Here is a 21,251-nt window from a genome sequence, read left to right on the forward strand (position 1 = left end):
ACACACACACACACACACACAAAGACTGAGCAAACTTTACTGTCATCTAAACACTGCCCAGGAGGAGGACTATAGCTGACTCTGATGTAAACAACTTGTTGGTCTCCAGGCAGCCACACAAACAACCACTCTCTGTGAGAGACGATGTCCTCCTGTGGAAGCTGCTGGACGAGCTGGAGGTGCAGAACACCGCCCGGCTCTGCTGCAGCTTGAGCATCACTCACTGTTCTCCGGGACGAAGGTGGTGAGTATCATTAGATTTAGCAGCACTTAGTCTGGCTCCATGGTGTGAGGCATCAGTTTGGTTGATGTGGTTTTTCCTGCAGGTTCATTAATCATGTTACTCTGAGTGGAGCAGCTGTACAGTCAGATGTTTCAGCAGCTGTTTGCTAACAAGGAGAAACTTTTCCTTTCAGAGCAGAACATGAAACAGACTGCAGGGGTCAGAAACAGATCAGGAAACATTCACAATTAAACAAAACAATATATCAAATGAAAACAACTTCCTCCTGAAACATGAGCATTTCATATCTGCTGCAGTGGTGTACTGTGCTATGAATATAACACATATGTAAGTATATATATGTGTCATATAGTGATATAGTGGAAACATTGTAAAGTAAAACAAACAACATATATATCCATATATTGCAGGGTTACTCAAATTACATTTGATACTGTTATATTTGAACTGTGTGATAAGTAAAATAAATATATACAAGTTAAATGTTCCTTTAAAAGATAAAACTATAGAAGCTTTTTTTCTGACAGTTATAAAAATGATTTTAAAAAATAATGAAAGTTTATTAATAAAGTTTATGAATTAAGAGATAAACAATACATTTGTAAGTGATGCGTTAAAACAAGAAGGCTGACTGACAGAACATGCCATAAAACAGGCAAAACCACAGAAAAAGAAAGAGATAGGAGGCAAAAAAAAGGGGCAAAAGTCATAATTATGAATCATGAAGTCATCGGTATCAGATAAAAATGCGAAATTACGAAAGAAAAAGTACAATTATGAAATAAAAAGTTATAGTTATGAGCTAGAAAGTCCAAATTATGAGATAAAAAAAGTCATTAATATCGGATGAAAAGTAGAAATTACTTTATGTCAGGGTAAAAATTCATAATTTTGGGATGAAAAGTCAAAATGATGAGATAAAAGTCAATAGTTTGATAAAACGTCATCAATATCAGATGAGAAATAGAATTTACGTGAGCAACGCATAATTATGGGACAAAAAGTCAGTATTATTAAATTAAAAATAACATTTTTTAGATAAAGAATCTAAATTATGAGAACAAAAGTCACAATGTGTACCATCATTTTCACCTTGTGTCATCATAATTATCACTTTCCAATCTCATTAAATGGGATGTTATCTAATAATAATTCCTTTTTCTCATCATTTCTGTGTGTTTGTTTTGTTTTTATCTCATAATAATAATCTAGCAGAGGATGTTGTGTTTCATCACATGTTCTCTTTATGGCCTCTCTCGGCTTCCATACTAACGGCTAGTGTGCGTGCGCAGGACGAAAAGGAGGATCTGCGGGTTAAAAACAGCAAATTTAAGGCCGAGCAAGAGTTATTTTAGTCCTCCTGTCGTCTGAAGGAGTTAGTGAACAGACGGATTAGAAGAGGAGGAGTAGGGAGAAGGAAGAGGAGGAGCTGCAGATGGAAGAGGAGGCGTCCTGTCCGTCTGTGTCCAGAGGAGAGGAGCGGCCGCCATGTTAACCAAGAAGCCCGGAACCTCGGTCCTCCCGACGGGTGAGCACAGCCTCTTGTAGCCGGTCGCAGGGCGCCTGAGCCCGGCCAGTGCTGCGGGGACACACCGCTGATCCCCCGCTTGGGATTTCGCTCTGTTTAAACCCGTGTTAATTAAACCGTAATGAGTTAGAAACGGGAGAAAACAAGTGCAGGGAAGGGCTGGGAGCTGTGCTAGCTAACAGCCAGGAATAGAAACTGCTCGTCTGTCTGTCTCTGCTCATTGAATTATCTGTAATCTTATAACGGACAGACCGAAGACAAGCTGCGGTCTGAAGGGACAAAACAAGCCGAGTAAAAGCAACCATACTGGGGGCTGCTCCAGACGTCTTCCCCCCTGTCTGTGAGGTTTATTTTTAGCTAGCGTTAGCTAACCAACAGATGAGAGGTGACAGCAGCAGCACAAACAGGTTCCTGCTGTGTGAAAGCCTGCAGATCAGCACCAGATCAGTGCTGAGTGCTGGACGTGATCTGCGTTTCTTGGGGTTGTGTGTCATGTTAGGATTGCTGTTTGCTGTTTTGTGTGTGTGTGTGTGTGTGTGTGTGTGGTGTGTGTGTGTGTGTGTGTGTGTTTTGTTGGTTGCTGGGTAATTTCTGGCCTCCAGCTCAGCAGACAGAAATAAAGCTTGTGTTCAGTTCAGTCAGAGGTCAGTTGGCCTCTCTTTGGTCTTTAAACGTCTCTATAATGGATAATTTGAGGCTCTCAGCTCAAAAATATGACACAAGAAAAGCTTTGTACCATATATGAGCTTGATAAACACAAGCTAAGGCTCCTCAGGACTGTTAAAGCTGATATAGTTAGCTGATATTCCTGCTGGAGCTCTGTGTTAGCTCAAACTGCTAATGTTTCTATTTATGCCATTAGAAGACATTTACTCTGTTTGCGCTTTCTAGCATCGTGTTGCTATGTGATATATTTCTAATGTTTTAAATGTAAATATAGAATATTTTTGTTGGTTGGAGACTGTTGTCATTTAGCAATAGATTGTTGTAGTAGTGAGATTTCAGTTAGCATTTTGCAGTGTTAGTTTGTAACACATCCAGTTCTTTCGTCTCCCTGAAATAAGGTCTGTAATATATTTTCATGTTTTCTTCTGCCATAAAATCCATGAGTAAATGTTCCACAGTTTGCTAAAAACAGAGTCAGAGTCATATGACCGTGATGTCGCCTGTTCATAGCCTAACATTAGCTTTTTACTGCTAGAGATTTAATTCACGCTTCAGAAATCACAAAGTGGAGATGATCTTGATGAACACAACCTAATTATCATAAACTTTTGTTTGAGACGGATTATTTTCAGTAATAATCCAAAATCCAAGCCAAAAATCTCATAGGCTTTTTGTGAAGGGGAACCAGAGCGATGCTAACTTCACAGTCTGAAGCTCCTGTCATAGCGATGTAAACAACAACAACAACACTCCCCCAGTCATAGCTACACTGCTAACTGAGCTAACAGCAGCTACAGTTAGCAGCTACAGTTAGCGATAACTCTGGAGATATGCTGCCCCCTATTGTTGAGTATGAACTGGACAGATGGCACCCTTATAGTTGCTCACACTAGCTTACGTTAACGTTGCCTTGGCTAGCTAACATTAATGCTGGGCACATACTGCACAACACAGCCATTATTACACTTTTGCTGCAAACTAGCAACTACCAAGACTCTTTCTGGTTTCTGGTTTTGCTTGCCGGGTCTGATGTGCAAGATTTAGCTAGTTTGATCTTGTTTTAACTAATCAGGTTACTACCTGACTATCTGGTTGTGAGAACTAGCCGCATGTGGCTAGCTAGCAAGGAGGCCTGGGATAACTGATTAGCTCAGGTCCACAGGTTGTGCTTAGCTTATGTCTTGTTATGTTGTACAAGAGTTAGGAGTCGTGCACACAGTGTCACACAGAGACGGACATTGTTTTTATAGCCTGTATTTCAATGCCTTGTTTATGTGCTGCCAATACAAACTCAGCATTTCCTGTATCTGTTTCAAATAGACAGAAACCAGTTTTTTCCATAGAGAGGCTTTTGTTGGGAAACATTATGAAGATAATGTTGTGCAAAACTGCATGATTCACATACTTGACTTCACTCAGCTGACGTCCTATTTAATTTCAACAAGGTGTGTTGTTGTTGTAAGAAATTAAAATAGTAAGTGTAACAGTTGACCTGATGGACTGTGATGCTGCTACATTCTCATTCATTGGCTCCTGTTATGTTCCTCGTGAGAGTGGCTGAGTCTCATGTGACATCTAGTGGGGATATTTGGTATCACCGCTCTGTTTGGGTCTCGTTACTGACAAGAGCAAAAGCTGTTTCACAAACTTGCTTTGTAGAGTACTAAGGATTCGTACTGATTAATGTTGTTCCTAGAAACTCCAATGCTGCGAAGGACAGAAATATAAATATCAGCAGGTTGACTTTGAGTTACTTTGTGGTTGGAATCTCCTTTCCTTTAATATCCAGGTCACTTTCTGTGCTTTGCAGGTCAGGTTGGTTTTTTTTTTTTACTCTGCACCTCTGTTGGTTTCTGTCGGAGTGTCACAGCGCTGCATCTGTGCGGTCACGTTGCTGCACATTTTCCCACTCGTCCTGTCGAGCAGCATGCCGAGCGTGCTCGCCGGCTCTCCGGCATCTCCAGCTCGGTGTCAAGTTCACTTTTAGCACGCTGCTTTTCCACTCTGTTAGCGTGCATCTGTCAGGCTCGCAGCGGAGGAGGAACACTGCATGTGCTCCCCAGTATAGACCTCTGCTGCATTATCAGTTTGTACTGTACGAGCAGAGAACAGTGTCGTCGTGTGCTGCAGAGCTGATTAGAACTTCAGTGATTAGTTAGTTGTCAACTATTAAATCCACAGCAACTATTTTGATCATTGATTCATGGTTTTGAGATTCCAGCTCATTAAATGTGAAGATTTTCTGCTTCTGTGACAGAAAACTGAATATCTTTTGGTTTGTGGACAAAACAAGACATCTGAGGACATCATTTTGGGCTTTAGAAAACAGCATTTCACCATTTTCTGACATTTTATAGACCAACAATTGAATCAGGAAATAATCAACAGATTTATGGACCATGAAAAACCTGTTAGTCAGAGCTGTAGAGCTCACGAGGGGCTGAGAGGACAAGAACCAACACTTTCCTTTAATTCAGTCAAGTCTAATCCAATATCAGACCCGCTAATGTCTCTCGGTCACTTTTGTGCAAAATGACAGCACATACAGTAAAATGACAACAAACTGCCAATGATTTAGTCTAAGAAAATGCTCATCATTATCTCTCAGAGCACAAAGTGACATCTGACAATCCAAAACCTGAAAAAACAATCCAGAGAGACTGAAATAATATATGAATTATCAAAAAATTGGCATTGTCACAACTTGTCACTGCAGCTTTCAATCTGACTGTTGATCCTTACTTATCATTGAATCTATCATCTAACATCTTGTGTCTGAAAATAGAAAAACAATGCAGACATATTTATTTACAGAGACATAAAACTGCACATGTGCAGCTTGTAAGCAGCTGGAGTGAAGCTGCAGGCATGTTTCCTGGTAGTGATCAATAATTTAGCCTATAAAATGTCTGCCGCGTGTGCTGAACCCCAAGGTGACATGTTTATTAGCCCAAAACTAAAAGATATTCAGAGGTAAAACTGTAAATATTTGCCTCTGAGAAGACTGAACCAGAAAGTATTTGGTATTTGCTTGATTAATTGCTGAAAGTCAGTTACCAAAAATGTTGTTTTCTTTCCATCAGCCTCTCGTCTGATCAGTAAATCAGTGAATCTCGTCTGTGATGGTCTGATTGAAGTGCTTGTGTATTGATAACAGATCAGAACATATTGATTGATTGGCGTGGCCCCAGTCATTAGCAGCATCACGATGCATTAGAGGCTTTTTGTTTTACTGCAGCGTGTTTGTGCTGCGTCGGCTCTTTCGGTCCAGCTCTGGTTGCAGTCTGGAGGCTGTTGTTCGCTGTGTTTCGGCGATCTTTGTCGTATAGCGGGTTCAGAGCCTGTCGGCGGGGTGCAGTGTGGTTCTGCAGTGGTCGGATGTGATCCGAATTGTCCTCATTAGCAGGATTACAGAGAGCGTTCAGATTAGAGGCAGAGAGCAGCAGCAGAGACCATCTGTCTGCTCTGACCGGCACGAACACAGGAAGCTGCTGGGAGCTGGACGGACGGTGGCCTGCGAGGGTCTGCAGCTGAACACTTAATTGACGTATATCATTACAGTGATATGAGGCTAAATATCACGGGAGATACTGGAGATCATTATATGGTGATATGTGTTATCGTTTCCTGGTTTTAAAGGCTGCATGTTGTGATGTTTGATTTTGAAGTGTTTCAAAGAGATTTTAAACATTGAGAATCATCATGTACTGTGACGTAGTCTAAAAATACAGCAGTGTTATCTAAAGCCCCAGATTTGTTTATTCCTTTTATAAAAAAGCAGTTTAAAACTCTATTACAGATGTTTCCACCGGTCCCCACAGTATTGTTCATTATCTTGAGTTAGGCTGAAACTAAATATTCATCTTTATTATCGCTGATTATTTCTGAATGAATTGATTTATCGTCAAATAATTGTGAACAAGATACCAACCAGGGACCGGAAACATTTGCAATCCGTGAGTCTCAACTGATGTCTTTAAATTGCTTCTTCTGTCCGACCAACAGTCCAAAACCCAAACACTCTTCACATGCTGTCCGAACTGACAAGGAAAAGCAGAAAATCACATTTAAGAAGCTGGATGTTTTCTCTTGAAAAGTTTGTTAGATATCAAAATAGTTGTCAATTAATGCTGCAGAAACACATTCGCTGTTTGGACCGATAACAGTTTGACATTTAAGCTCTGTGACGCAAAACCTTCTGATATTTTATCGACTAATAGCGTGATGAAGAAAACAATCAGCAGATGAATTGATTTCATAAAGTAACCCTGTCTTTAACAACCCTTAGTGGGAGCACTAGATTAAGTTAATATCTAAGTTTAATATCTCTAAATGACGCTTGGGTTTACGTCCATAAACATTTGTTCTTAGAGATAAAATGTGCCTGAATGTTGTAATTTAAAAATTCAGCTGATTCGATGTGAATATTTTCTGGTTTCTCTCGTCGGTGACAGTAAACTGAACGTCTCTGGTTTGTGGACAAAACAAGACGATTGATGACTTCACCCCGATCGACATTTTTCAAGATTTTCTGACAGCCAATTGATTAGTCGAGAGAATAATTGACTGACTAATCAGCTGAGGGGAACAGCCATGAGCTGAGTTGGACCGAGTCCACCCCGCTCAGTGTTTGTGTGTCTTCCCAACATCTGTGTGGAGAAGAAGCCGTCTCAGTTAGATCGTGTTTGAGCAGAGTGTAACAGCTGGACGAACCAGATGTCTGGGTCACTTCGTGTGGTTGTAAAATGGACGTAACATCTGACTAAAGGGAAGCCGGTCAAAGTACAGAACTTATTATCACTTGTCATATTAAGATAGTGGTCTGCTGTGACCTCTGACCCCACTGTGTTGTGTTTGTTTTAATGTTAAAGTAGGTGAAGCTGTAGAGACAGACGAGGAGAGACAGAGAGATGTGGGCAGCGTATCAGGGATTATCAGGCTATATTAAACCCTTCATCCTCCTTAGACTGAGTCAACCTGCAGGAGCCACAGCCTCCAGACCAGACCAGACCGGATCACTGTGGCCCGGGTCAGTCCGCTCCAGCCTGCAGCGCACGTCACACCCGCTTCCTACCCTCAATTAATCTGTCCACTCAGTGTCCACCTCATTAGGTACACCTGCTACATCTAATGCAGTCTGATACAACAGCTCTCACACACGTTCAACCAATCAATAATTATATTCTGTTTGGATCAACAGTGTTATTAAACTGGACGGCCTTCTACTGAGAGGTGTTTCTAACGTTTTTATCCCACTACGGTTACTATGATGGCAAACAAGAACCATTGTAGACAAAAATATAGAAATAAAGGAACTGAAAAAACTTGCACCTTCAGCGCTGTTGTAGCAATAAATAAATAAATGTTTAGGAGAGAAAGAAAGAAAGAAAGCAGCTGGGGCTTGTGGGTAATAACGAAATTGTAGATTCCCAAGAAAAGATATTTTCTGATATTCTTTGAGATCAAACTGGGAAATTTTCCAGATAAAAACATACATTCACTGAGATTATACATTCATAAACTGATCCAACACATCGTTTCTAAACTTTTATCCGAGCCTGGGCAGAACCATCGGGTCAGGGATCTGTGCTTCAGTGATATATAGAGTAAATGAAATACGTGTTGACTGATGCATCACAGCAGAAAGATGACAGAAGTTGACAGAGTTAATGATTAGCTGTGACTGGTGCGAGGAAAGAGGCGGAGCTCCGGCTCGGCTAAAGTGCTCTTTAACAAAAGTTTCTTTATATAGAGACGGCAATAAAGTCCACGTCCCCGTCAGTCAGTCTCTGTATGTGTTTGTCTGTTTATGTATACATCTGTCTGTGTTCCGTCTAAACATATCTGATCTAACCCTGGCTGGATCTCAGTGAAATCCCTCAAGTCGACACTCCTCCACACGGGTCGGAGGAATTCTCTCTCTCGAATGTTTGGGGAGACTGGTGAGCGCGGTCCTGATGTGTGCGTTATGTAAGCAGCTCATTCTGTGGCGGTCGTGTCATATGATACTTGGTATGTCAAAAGGAGGCATCGACACATCTTGTACTCTGAAAGGTTGATACTTTGTCATGTAGTCAGCTTCTAGTGTAACATCACCGGTTAATCAGAGAGCTCAAACCTGGCAACCCGGCGGTGAGGACAAGACTGTAGGGATGCGGTCAACAAACCGCTACGTCGCTAACTGCTGCTAACACCACAGAGTCTCCTGGAGACACCTGCAGGACACAACATGTAAAAGTCACGAGACTTTGAAATGTTGAAATTGTCAGCTTTTGATGAACGGTGCTCGGCTAGCAGTTTCTCCCCTGCTTACAGTCTTTGTGCTAAGCTAGGCTGAACACTAGATTTATCTGTGACTGTACTGGACACCCGGAAATGAAACATATCAATCTTCTAATCTGAACTGAAAGAAAATAAAAAAGTTAACCTTTGTATCTTTTTGTTTACAGGCAAAGTGGGCGAGCCAGTCTACTCCCCGGGTCACAGTGGCTCTCAGACGACGTCACCTGTCGCCCTGCCGCGGCTTCGCAACAACAACCACAACCCGCTGACGGTACGAACACACTCGCATCTTTCTTTCTGCTCTGTGTTTACAACCCCCAGTTCATCTTATTTTACAGCCGTGGGTAAAGTAGTGAACTTTAATCCCTAAAGGAACGAAAGAACTTCCTGTTAGTGCACACCGAGTCAATCAGTCGGTCTGTTTACTGACTATGTGATCAAGTCAAGAAACTCCTCCGACTTCATTCTGGTTTGACATTGATTGTCAGTACTTGAAAATAAAGGTGTTTTGAGATCAAAGTTGAAGCTCGCGTGAAACTTTGTGCACACATGTTGAACCCTAATGAGGTTTGAGGTTTGTTGCTTCACTGCGACATGTCTGCAGCGCTGAGCGGAAAGAAGAACAGTCATATTTTCCAAAGGGACAAGAAGCAACAAACCTCTGGCAACTCAACTCTGCATGAATCACACTGCAGAGTGATTTAAAATCATTTTACAGTGTGATTCATCTGCACGTCTGAACTAAAGATCTGGTTAAATGTAGGAACAGAAAGCCCTTTTTTCCCCTCACATTCACCCAAGATTATGAAATTAAATGTTTACAGCTTGTTCACTTTGTTCCGTAAAACATAACAAGTCACCATCTTTCTAAAGAACAATGGAGCTGCAGTCTCCAATAAGGCTGGATATCAGACTTTGTTACTTTCCTGCTGCTGACCAAACTAACTCGTTACTGTCAAGAATTGAAAAATGTCTCATTCTTTTTCTGCCAAGATCTAACAGTGCTGATGATTGGCTGCCTCGAGGCCCAGAGCCAGCCAATCACCACGTGTATGGTTCTGAAATCCAGATCATTCTGGTTGTTTCAGCTTCGTTTGCGTACGAAACATAGAGCCACCAGCCTGCGGCTGTGGCAGAGACTGATATCACCGGGTCGGTGTTGTTTATAGAACGTCATGATTAATGTTGACTGGAACATCGTAATCAAATTTTCTTGAGGAACAACAAAATAATTCTGTTCACGAAATGACGACAAAATCTGCTTGAAACATCTTATTATAGTTGGAACTTCCATTGTCACGAACTTCACTCATTACTTTCCGTTTGTTTTAATTTTTCCATCAAATGTTGGTTATAAAAAGTTATAAATGGAATGCAAATAACTAGTTATGTTAGGACAAACACATGTCTACAGGCACGACTTCTTCCATGAGTATATATTGCCTGTCCTGTCTCCCCCCGAGTTGTAAAGCTATGACACTATAAAACATGCTCATGTGCTGTAAAAGAGTCGTGGCGGCTGTAAAATGTTGTACTTTGACATGGCGAGCTGCAGTTAGCCTGTTAGCTTCCTGTTAGCACTGTGAAGCAATGAGCCTGAGCAGCAGTCCTCTGGAACAGTCAGCTGTAGCCACCCGGCTAATAATAGCCCTCGGCTCCAGGATGCTTTAAACAGCTGATTGGTTTATAGGCTGGTGTGAAGGACGGACACACACACGCAGGACTAATGGTATGAAGGAGCTGATGCAGCATTAATTTACTATTACCCTCAGAGTGATGTCCTTGACTATTAGCATTAGCAGTGTTTCCTGTAACATATGCTAATGGAAGCTTTTATGAAGTATGGTATTAACTTCCTGGGCTCTGTATCACTCAGCCCGGCTATATATTTAATGAGCGTGGCTCATATTTAATTGGCCTGAGCAGGTTTTATAACCTCTGATAACCAATATATTAGAGGACTATCAGTCGTTTCAACAGCAGGAGCCACAGCTGATGTGTTCAGGATTGTGTTCCATTGATGTGATATTGTAACATGAGACTTTACGTGGTCTTAAGGAAACACGACACTCTGTCATGATATCCAACATCTGTTTTTAAAGCAATACAGTCGGTTGATGTCATTTTACCGGACTGTTCTATTTGTCTCTTCCCACTTATATCGACTCTAGTGATGATTATTGATCAGAAGTCTCATTGTGAATTTATAAGGTGCTTTTGAAGAGATTTAAAAGTTTTGAAATACATATTGTGTGTTGTGATGCAGCCTGAAAGTATTGTGATTCAACTTGTGATTCAACGTGTTGATTTCTTGACCTTTTCTAGACAAATTGTTCCGCTGAGAAAGTATCTGTTAGATTAATGATCTGTGTTAGGTGCAGCCTGAGTCATTTTGTGTGTGTGTGTGTGTGTGTGTGTGTGTGCGCGCACTTGCATGTGTGTGTGTGTGTGTGTGTTTAAGGTGTTGCCAGGTGAGGGAGGAGTCAACAGATCAAAACACTCGTCTCTCATGTGTCATCGTCTCTCCTGACAACACTAAACACACGTGTGTTATTGTTTCGATTTTTCCCTCTCCCGACTCACTTCCTTGTTTTTATGCAGCAGCTCTCACACACACACACACACACACACACACACACACACACACACACACACACACACACACACACACAGCAGCAGCAGCAGCAGCAGCCCAGTTCAAAGACCTGCTCTTTACCACAAAATAACAATGACTGTGTGTGTGTGTGTGTGTGTGTGTGTGTGTGTGTGTGTGTGTGAGTTACTGTATCTGAAAGGACCCAGGTGTGCTGGTCTCCACGGCAACAGAAGGTGACTCACTGAACGAGAGACAAAGAAACAGAATGAGAGAGAGAGACAGCTGTGTCTCTGTTTGTCCATCGGTCACAATGAGACTGTGTCAGTTCTTCATTTCAGGGAACAAATTAGTAATTTGGGGCTTAAATTAACCGTGATATCTTTCAGGCTTCTGTGTTGTGTTCAGGAACTTGAAATGATTTTTCTGTGTTGTTGGGTTTGGATTTTCAGACCGAACACGTTTGCCAACAACAGTTTTAATATAACATTTTCATTGGACTGCGTCGCCACACAGAAATAACCTCACTGTGACAAAATGATTAGAGGAAGACGAGGAAACGTTCTGCAGCTTTAAAGGAAAATCTCATCAGTAGAGATAATTATAGCTCATTTGTTGAGGATTCACAGCTTGAATAGCGACCGTGCAAAATCTAAATATGAATCACAGTACTGATTCTTTTATGTGTATTCTCAGCTCAAGTTTCACTGGATCAGGCTGAGATTTAAAATAGTTGCTGCAGAATGTTTACAGTAATTAAAGTAATAAAAACACATCATTTGTTTCCCCCCTAAATGACAAAACCTCTCATTTTTCATAAAGTCATATTTACACAAAACAACAAAGCAAATCTGGGCTAATCCTGCCGACAACAGGTTCAGGCAGATTCTTGCGAAATGGACGGCAACATACCAGGAAGTATTTAAAGAGGTCAAACACAAACAGTCCATCTCATCAGTAAACAGTCTGATGTGATGGCGACGGGAAAAAGCAAAGAAGGAGAAGCTGACTGTCACAAGACGGGATAAACTAATAGAACTGTTGATCAGATTTAGTTTGGTCTTAAATTACTTAAGCGAACTGTCATCAGTGAACACTGAATTTAAAGAATGATCAACAGATGTGATCAGTGAAATCATTCAGTGTCTGATCCAACATCTCTCTCTGTGTGACCCTCAGGGAGGCTCTAAAGCCGCCATGTCGGACGCCGTCCAGCTATCATCGCAGTCGCAGGTCCACGTCACCCAGCTGTACGAGGAGAACACCAACAAGCGCCCGGTCCTCACCTCCCAGCCCAATGGCCTGGCTCCGCTCAGCTCCACCCGGCCGGGGCTGCCGCTGCCGGACCGCCAGACCTCGGCCACAGAGCCCGCCCACCACTGCCGGCAGGGCAGCGCCGCCTCCAACAAGTCGTCAGACGGCAAGCCAAAGCCCACCTCGCTGACCCCGGAGCAGGCCATGAAGCAGTTCATGGCCAAAATGTCGTCGTTCGAGCACCACGAGGTGTTCAACTACCCAGAGGGTGAGAAGTGATTCTGGTCTGACAAAGACACGTTCTCACTGATGCTGATAATAACAATAATCTGTAGTTTAGAATGATAAACGATCATGCACTCATTTCTCCTCAGTGTATTTCATTGGTCCAAACGCCAAGAAGAGGTCGGGGGTCATGGGCGGAGCCAACAACGGTGGCTACGACGACGATCAGGGATCCTACATCCACGTTCCACATGACCACATCTCGTACCGCTACGAAGTCCTCAAGGTCATCGGCAAGGGCAGCTTCGGACAGGTAATAACTGCTGCTACTGTCAGCATGAATACTGCTAATGCTACTTTCACAGTGTGTCTAATTTCAGCGTCAAAGTGTGAAATTAAAACACGAATATAATGAAGCTGTTGATGCTGTTAGGATTATAAAAATACAAGATTAACAGTCACGTCTGTTGATTTAAATGGTTTAAAGCCACCATGTGTCACAGCAGTTTAATCCGTCCTGTCAACAACAGATAGACTGACTGGAGCTGATCATTGTTGGAGAAAAGCAAAAATCATGGCTGCACATTGTTTGAATACTTGATTAAACTGCAGATATTTGACGTGGAACAAGCTCATATGAGTATACACGACATATAAATGATATCACACGGTCGAGTTTTCAAAGCTGAAAAGTGGATTTGAAGGTTGACCTGATTAAGCATTTGTTCAAGCAAAAAAACCTTTATAGTTGTAAGATTAATCAGAGCGTCCTGTTTCTCCTCCTGGAGGTGGTGAAGGCCTTCGACCACAAGTCTCAGTCCCACGTGGCTCTGAAGATGGTCCGCAACGAGAAGCGCTTCCACCGGCAGGCAGCGGAGGAGATCCGCATCCTGGAGCACCTGAGGAAGCAGGACAAGGACTCGAGCATGAACGTCATCCACATGCTGGAGAACTTCACCTTCAGAAACCACATCTGCATGACCTTCGAGCTGCTCAGCATGAATCTGTACGAGCTCATCAAGAAGAACAAGTTCCAGGGCTTCAGCCTCCCGCTGGTCAGGAAGTTCGCCCACTCCATCCTGCAGTGTCTGGACTCGCTGCACAAGAACCGCATCATCCACTGCGACCTCAAGCCCGAGAACATCTTACTGAAGCAGCAGGGCCGCAGCGGCATCAAGGTGAGGTGGAAACACACTGCCTTTGTTTTCTGTGCACGTCTGAATCTGCAACACGGACAGCTTTTTAATCCACCTGTCCGTCTCTCTCCAGGTCATAGACTTTGGTTCCAGCTGTTATGAGCATCAGAGAGTTTACACCTACATCCAGTCCAGGTTCTACCGAGCACCAGAGGTCATCCTGGGTAAGATAACTGAGCTCAGCCTGAGGTAGACACCAGGTTTCACTTCATTTCATATCATAAATCCAATCAAAGGGTTCCCTGTCGCTCTCTCTTGTTGCAAAACTTAACAGCAGCAAATCACAAGTACAGTCACAGAGTCTCTAAAGGGGATGAAGATCGGTTCCTCTGCTCCATATATGCATTTAGTTCTGGTCCGGCTCCTTTATAATAATATAATGAAACAAGAGGAGTAATGTGGGGACATTTCCTGAGACTTCCGTGTATCTGATGTGTATATTAAGTTGAATAACTGATGAAGAACTTTATTAATATTATTCGACTCAAATTATAAATGATTAACAGATAAACAGGGCGAGAAGCCGAATGATTCAGGGCTCATTGTTCGATGGTTCAGATAATCTAACAGCAGTTTTCAGAGCTTTTGTCCAATAATCAGAGGACATACCTGCACTGAGCTGCATCACTGAGTCGTGCTACAGTGAATTATCTACTGGCATAAAATCCTGTTGATGGTTCATTTACTTTCACCACAAACAAACACCTCCAGGGTTTCGAGTAGAAAAGCAACGGTTTCCTGGTGATCTCTGGCCGAATGTTTAACCCTGCATCCGAGAGCCATTTGCTCACAAATGACCTGATCTTGAAACGCTCCTCGTTTCAGATCAGCGTCTCCAAATGAGTCAGGTGTGAACACCACCTCAATGTGTGGAGCAGATGATCCGGCTGCAGCTTGTTTCAAGTCTCTGGGAGCTACATTTCACAAAAATCTATTGAAACCAGTCGCTGCCTGGAGGGAAGAAAGTCAATCCATCAGTCTGCTAACTGACGGCGTGTTCCGGATAGTGAACAGCTGGAATGTGAAGTATTTATTAGCGGATCGTTTTGATGGTTGAATTCAGTCTTTAACGGTCTTTGTCTCTCTTCCAGGCTCCAGGTATGGGATGCCTATCGACATGTGGTCTCTGGGCTGCATCCTGGCTGAGCTGCTGACCGGGTACCCGCTGTTACCGGGCGAAGACGAAGCTGACCAGCTCTCCTGCATCATCGAGCTCTTGGGCATGCCCAGCCAGAAGCTCCTCGACGCCTCCAAGAGGGCCAAGAACTTTGTGTCATCCAAAGGTTACCCACGGTATTGCACCGTCACCACGCTGCCCGACGGCACCACCGTGCTGAACGGCGGCCGCTCACGGCGAGGGAAGGCACGCGGCCCGCCGGGCAGCAAGGACTGGAGCACGGCGCTGAAAGGCTGCGACGACCCACTGTTCCTGGACTTCCTCAAACAGTGTTTGGAGTGGGACCCGGCTCTCAGGATGATGCCCAGCCAGGCGCTGCGCCACCCCTGGCTGAGGAGGCGACTCCCCAAGCCGCCAGCAGGAACCACCACGGGAGAAAAGACCTCCTCCTCCAAACGTGGCACCACCACCACCGACGGCGCCATCACCTCCATCTCCAAACTCGCCACCACCTCCTCAACCACCACGTCCTCCTCCTCCAAAACCAGGACTAACTTGGCAGCGATCACCGATGCCAACGGAAACATCCAGCCACGGACGGTTCTGCCCAAGCTGGTCAGCTGAGAGTGAACGCACCCCGCTCGCTGTGGTGGGAGTCGTAATGTGCGCTCACGAGCAGCCGTGAGCAGCCAGCAGGAACTGAATACAGCCGGTCCGTCCGGTTTTAAAGAGCGTTTGGTTTTTTTCACGCTGGTTTTCACAGCGTTATTGGAGTGCGTTCAGGACAGATACTCGGCGTTGGGGTGTGAAAATGTGCAGAATGCCCGGGCCGGGCTGAGAGCCGAGCTGACGGGGGTGCGTTCAGAATCTTCAGTCTTGCCTGAAATACTTGTTTTTATGTTGTGAGCAGCAAGACAGGAAGTGACCACGTACTGTATGTTTGACTGTAGGGCTGCTCAGACAATCAGAACACACCGCTCTGTAGCTCCAAACACACACACACAAACACACACAACAACTACATGGTGCTGATAGAGGGAACAAGGCTTTTACGTTTTTAGCAGAATCTGTTTCGCTGGGCTGATCGATTGATCGATTAGACACCAAAAAGTACTTTTTATGACGTTTAGTCTTACAAGGTAACATCTACAGTCATCTGTAGGCTCATGCAATAGATTCATAAGATTCATCAGATTTATCTTTATACTATGACGGTAACAGCTGCAACAAAACAGCACGGATTAGCTCGCTAATCTTTGTCACATATTATCTGAAATAACTCAGTTTGGGGAACATCGGCGCGTATTTGTCATCACGTTTGACTCAAATTACTTCATAAATAAAACAAACTCAACCTGGACTGAAGCGTCTACCTGTTAGCTGGCTAACTTCATAGTTAGCAGTATGTAGCTAGTATGTAGCTAACCTGTGTTAGCATGCTAGCTTTGTGCCTGTCAGCTGTTAATTGGCTGATCATCACTGGTTAGTGCACAGCTATTTGTTTATGTTTAGCTGTCACTTATTTACCTTTTCACTGGCTAGCAGTTAGCCTAGCAAACTTTAAATCAGTCAGCTAGCTATAGCTGGCTTGCTGTTTGCCTTTTTTGGCAGTCTGGTGGCTAGCCTTAGCCTTCTTTTAGCCATAGCCTGTTAGCTCTCCACTGCCCAGCCTTATGAAGCACAGATTTAGATTTTTATGTGTTTAAGTTTTCAAAGAGACCAGAAGTACGTTTGTGTTGTCTTGACATTTTGTTTCCTATTTAATTAACCAAATGTAATAATTGACGACGCAAAATAGCTGAAGGAGAAGAAGGTGGAGTAAAGGCAGTTTTATGGATGAAATCAAAGGGCTGTTCTTGTTAGAAACCAAAGTCTTTCCTGTTTGAAAGTAGAAAAATTAAATCGCGGCTGCAGCATGACAAGAAACATCATGCTAGGATCTAATTGGCTTAAATTAAATGTTATATTTGATCAGTCTTAGATGTAAAACGCTGCTATAACCTCACTTGAAGCTAAAAGTCTGATCAACAGACTGCTTCTGATCATTCAGAGGCATTGTAAATACTCTGATAGATTGATGTTGATCAAGAAGAAAATGGAGAAAAAAAACTTTGATTTGTAGCAGGCAAAAAAGAAAAAGACATTCAGACGCAGAGCAGAGACGTATTTGTTTAGATGGACGTAGAGAAGAGTGAAATGAACAGTCTGAACAAGGAAGATGTTTTATGAAACTTGAGCTCGGCCGCAGCAAACGCCTGAAGTTGCGTCAGGTTCTGGCCCCGAGCAGAGAAACTGAGCCATCAGTCATATTTCAAACTGTCAGAAGAGGTCGGCTGGTTTTGTAGAGATGTTTCCTTCTGGGTCGGTGGGTTTAGTCTCACGTGTAGGTGGGAACAGAGAGAGAGATTTAAATTTCTATATGAACTGAACATATCATGAAGTCATTCAGGCTCTGAAGCTAACGTGATGTTAGCATGTGACTGACGGGTTTTTCTTTCAGCATTAAAGATCCATATCCGTTAAAAATAAACCTCATACTATCAGGAGAAAAGGCTCCGTCACATCAGTACATGTGAAGAATGAAGCACACGCCAATATTTTCACATTTCATAGATGTCAGAACAACACGAGCCGACGGACTCAATGCTCAACTCATCTAATTCAGATAAACGAGCAGAGCGATGATCAGCTGTCTCTTCTCCTTCCTTCAGTAAAGAGGACAGATGAGGTGTCGATAGCTGTGATCTGTCATTTTGGGCTATTAAAAAAAAGACTGAACAGCTGAACATGAAGCATTAACACATGATGTACAACATTAGCAAGACGCTACTATAACGTACGTCAACAGCAGCTAGTCAGCTGTTGGCGCTCTGGTCCCGCCAGTTACAAACACGTTTCAGTTCCTGTCACTTCTTCACAATAAAAGCCCCCCGGTAACTTGATATGTTACAGCTTTTATTATGAAGCAGGAACAAGTAACTGAACAGTTCTGCCTGAAACAGCTGAAAGTGACACGAACACAACAAACTATCAATGTGATAATGGGGGGGGGGATAATTCTTATTTATTTACTACAATTTTAATTACTATTTATTAATCAAATCTACATATTTACTATGATGTGCAGTTTATGCCGTATACTTGAATGTGTGTGTCTGTGTTTGTGTGTGAGTGTGTTGTATGTAGCAGTGTGTGTGTGTGCGTTTGTGTGTGTTGTATGTAGTAGTGTGTGTGTGTGTGTGTGTGTGTGTGTGTGTGTGTGTGTCTCGATGTTATGAGAGGTTTTCTTAAAGCTTGTTCCCTCACACAAAAACGCGTACACACACACACACACAGATATCTATAAACACACCAACTGTATCCGAACACACTCAGCAGTTTGCGAGGAGGAGGAGGAGGAGGAGGAGGAGGCTGAGGAGGAGGATGAGGAGGTCGTTGTCATGTGCTCCCTCGGCCTGGCGACCACGATGTGATGTAGCACGGGGAGGTGGACGACAGCGACGTGATGCACAGAAGGAACTGATGATGTAAAACACAGACACTACCTGCTCCGCCCATCTCAGAGGAAGCTCCGCCCCCTCCTCCTAGACCTGGACAGGAAACAGGAAGTAACTGAAGGAGGAGGAGGAGGGGGAAGGGTGGAGGCTCCTCTCTGGTGTTTTTTTGTTTGTTTTTTTAAAGATTTGATTGGTTGGTTGATTGTGTTTTTTAATTTTTTAAAAATTTTTTAGTGAGACGAGTGCTGAGAGTCGTAACTTTGTGCCTTCAGTATCTCAACGCCATGCCACGCACACCCAACACACACACTCACAGTGTGATGTCATGACAACAATCTCTGATATATTTATCAAACTCAGAGAAATCAGTCAGTATCAACTTTTGATGTCACAGAGACTCTGAGTTTTAGCGGTCAAAGTCTGCGTGCTGATTGGCTCCTGGTTCGTTTCAGCAAAGCCCAAAGACACCATGTGAACCCTTTGACCTCTGACCTCTGAATCCTGACCCCTGAGAGCAGTGTGATCATGACATAGAGGTGTAGCTGTGCAGAGAAATGAAAGCTTCATCATTGCCAAGAAGAGTCTGGAGGCTCAGACGTAGCTCCACGTTAGCATCCTCAATAATTATTTGTTAAATAATCGTACCACTAGTTCTGTTTTAAAAATATATATATATTTCAATATGAGCTAAAAAACAAAAAAAACCTTTGAGGCAACAGAAAGAAATACTGAAGATGAATTAAAGTCCTGTTTATCAGAAGGTTGGTCAGAACTGTGCCAACACTGAAGCCAAGACAGAACTTTGGATCTGATCCAGTCTGTGAAATAGAGGCCATTTTGGCTCCCTGTGGCACATCTCTAGCAGGAGGATACTTGATTCTCCCAGTTGTCTTGAATGCAACTTAAATATCAGCTGCTGAATAAGAGTGTTTAATGGAAGCCCAGTCCTGCCAGGAAAAGAAGATTGAATTAGTACATCAAAAATGAACATTACAAGTTCGATTTTAGCTTAACTATCGATCAATATCTCACTTTGTTAATGTTTTATTGAAGCTCATTAACACTGCGAAAAGTAAACTGGCTTATGTCAAAATAAAACATCAGAATATTTGACTGAGTATCATCCTGACTCATTGTTTTAATCGTTGGTTTAATTTCCTGGCAGAAATCGGCTTCCACAGGGTTTACAGAGCCGGTGGCGCAGACCAACGCACCAACCACAGACTGTAGCTTTAAACTGATGTCCACTCACATCTACACGTGTTTGTGTGTGTGTTGGGGCGTGGGGGGGTTTTACAACATGGCTGCACAATGTACAGACACATATCAGCCAACTGTCGCCACTTGTCGCCTCAGGACAGACTGCTGACGACAGGGCTAAGCTAACACTAGCCGATCGACCGCTAGCGTCCAGCCGCTAGCTGCTGCACTGATGTTTTCTCTACAGTGAAGCTAACACTAGCCTACTGCTTACTGACTGCTAGTAGCACCTAGCACGTTTGTACATGCTAGCTACAGCCGCATTGAGCCTCTCAGAGGTGCTCATGCGAACTGTTAGCGTTAGCATAAAGTGGTTTTAATACGTTGTTTTTTCATGTTGGTACCTCAGACTGCTCAGTTATCATTATTATGATTATTACTGTTGTCATTGTTGTGACTAACACCCAGGGCATTTGGTTGAATCTACCAAAGTGCATTCCTTTACAAAGCTAGCAGAGAGCTAGCTGCTCAAACGACAGACAGGTAGGTGGGTAGAAAGTAGAACAGAAAGCACACAGTAAGTGAAAAGAGGTGAAATCGGAGGGAAAGCAGCAGCTGACGTTCAGACGATGAAGAGGGACGAAGGACGTGACGGCGTCTCTGTTCCGACAGGCTGCGCTCCCACAGGAACACGACGTCTGGTTTTGCTGACCTCTTGGTAGCATTCAGAAAAAACAAGGCATGTTTTTCTGATCATGTGTGAAAGCAGCTGTAGCCTAACTAGCCTGCTAGCTCGTTACCATGCTAGCCAGTTAGCCTACTAGCTCGTAAACCGTAACGCTTCTATGGGGTGTCTGTGCAGCCAGAGGTTAGCCGCTGTTAGCGTGAAGCTGCGCTGTATTTCTGTGACGTTTGCCAGCTGGGTTTTTTGTGGATTTTATCTGTAAATAATGTGGAAAATGTTTTTGAGTAATTTGGGGGGTGAATGCGCTGCTGTGCCACGCCGCGGCCAGTTTTACAACGTACTGTATCTACTGTACAGAACACAGAAGTCGACACTTTTTCTAGTGAGCCTTTGTTAAATTTTATTGTGGTGGAAAAATATTATTATTATTATTATTATTATTATTATTATTATTAATAATAAAAAAGATTTATTGTTCATGTTTGTGTTCTTTTTATTGAGTCCGTAGAAAAACTTTCATCATGCAAGCTCACAATTAAATTTTTCTTGTATGAGAACATTTAATTCATCCAAAATTAATGTTTGTTCTTTTCATATCTTTTCAACATCATGTTCACATAATGCAGTAATGCTTTTAGTTACCATGCTACCTGCTGAAATGGTCTGGTGACAGCTGTTGAACTCTGTGCCGAAACAGTTGATTTATTTATAAGCTGATCAACAGAAAATGAATCTGAAGCTTCTTTGATAATCAGTAAACTATA

General features: G+C 43.0%; 2 protein-coding genes across 8 annotated transcripts in view; one reads left to right on the forward strand and one right to left on the reverse strand.

Annotated features, from left to right (window-relative positions):
- Positions 1–21,251, reverse strand: part of zgc:161973 (uncharacterized protein LOC556635 homolog) — a 58,920-nt gene that overhangs the window by 30,282 nt on the left and 7,387 nt on the right. The window contains exon 2 of one of the 2 annotated variants that reach the window (XM_037121785.1): positions 11,504–11,557. The exons of the other annotated variant lie outside the window; for it this stretch is intronic. The gene's annotated coding sequence lies outside the window, so the exon portion shown is untranslated. The remainder of the gene's footprint in view (positions 1–11,503; positions 11,558–21,251) is intronic. 2 annotated transcript variants of the gene reach the window in all.
- dyrk2 (dual-specificity tyrosine-(Y)-phosphorylation regulated kinase 2) lies at positions 8–20,810 on the forward strand. Of its 6 annotated transcripts, none has more exons than XM_037121753.1 (8): positions 8–1,772; positions 7,310–7,550; positions 8,888–8,991; positions 12,493–12,835; positions 12,942–13,105; positions 13,581–13,970; positions 14,062–14,152; positions 15,080–19,715. In XM_037121753.1, the coding sequence occupies exons 4-8, from the start codon at positions 12,511–12,513 to the stop codon at positions 15,727–15,729; spliced, it is 1,620 nt and encodes a 539-aa protein (XP_036977648.1). In that variant the 5' UTR covers positions 8–1,772; positions 7,310–7,550; positions 8,888–8,991; positions 12,493–12,510; the 3' UTR covers positions 15,730–19,715. The 6 variants fall into 6 exon arrangements, with proteins under 6 accessions (XP_036977648.1, XP_036977644.1, XP_036977645.1 ...); XM_037121750.1 differs by lacking the exon at positions 8–1,772 and adding an exon at positions 1,842–2,836 and having other exon boundaries at positions 15,080–20,810; XM_037121751.1 differs by lacking the exon at positions 8–1,772 and adding an exon at positions 1,842–2,836 and having other exon boundaries at positions 7,310–7,467; positions 15,080–20,810.

Source organism: Acanthopagrus latus, chromosome 14 (assembly GCF_904848185.1).
Source record: "Acanthopagrus latus isolate v.2019 chromosome 14, fAcaLat1.1, whole genome shotgun sequence".
In the NCBI taxonomy this organism is placed as follows: domain Eukaryota; kingdom Metazoa; phylum Chordata; class Actinopteri; order Spariformes; family Sparidae; genus Acanthopagrus; species Acanthopagrus latus.

Excerpts from the sequence above, each read along its gene's own strand:
- dyrk2 (XM_037121749.1), top strand. The coding sequence starts at position 1,733 with ATGTTAACCAAGAAGCCCGGAACCTCGGTCCTCCCGACGG. Across the intron at positions 1,773-8,887 it reads AACCTCGGTCCTCCCGACGG|GCAAAGTGGGCGAGCCAGTC; the intron begins GTGAGCACAGCC and ends TTTTGTTTACAG. Across the intron at positions 14,153-15,079 it reads AGCACCAGAGGTCATCCTGG|GCTCCAGGTATGGGATGCCT; the intron begins GTAAGATAACTG and ends TCTCTCTTCCAG.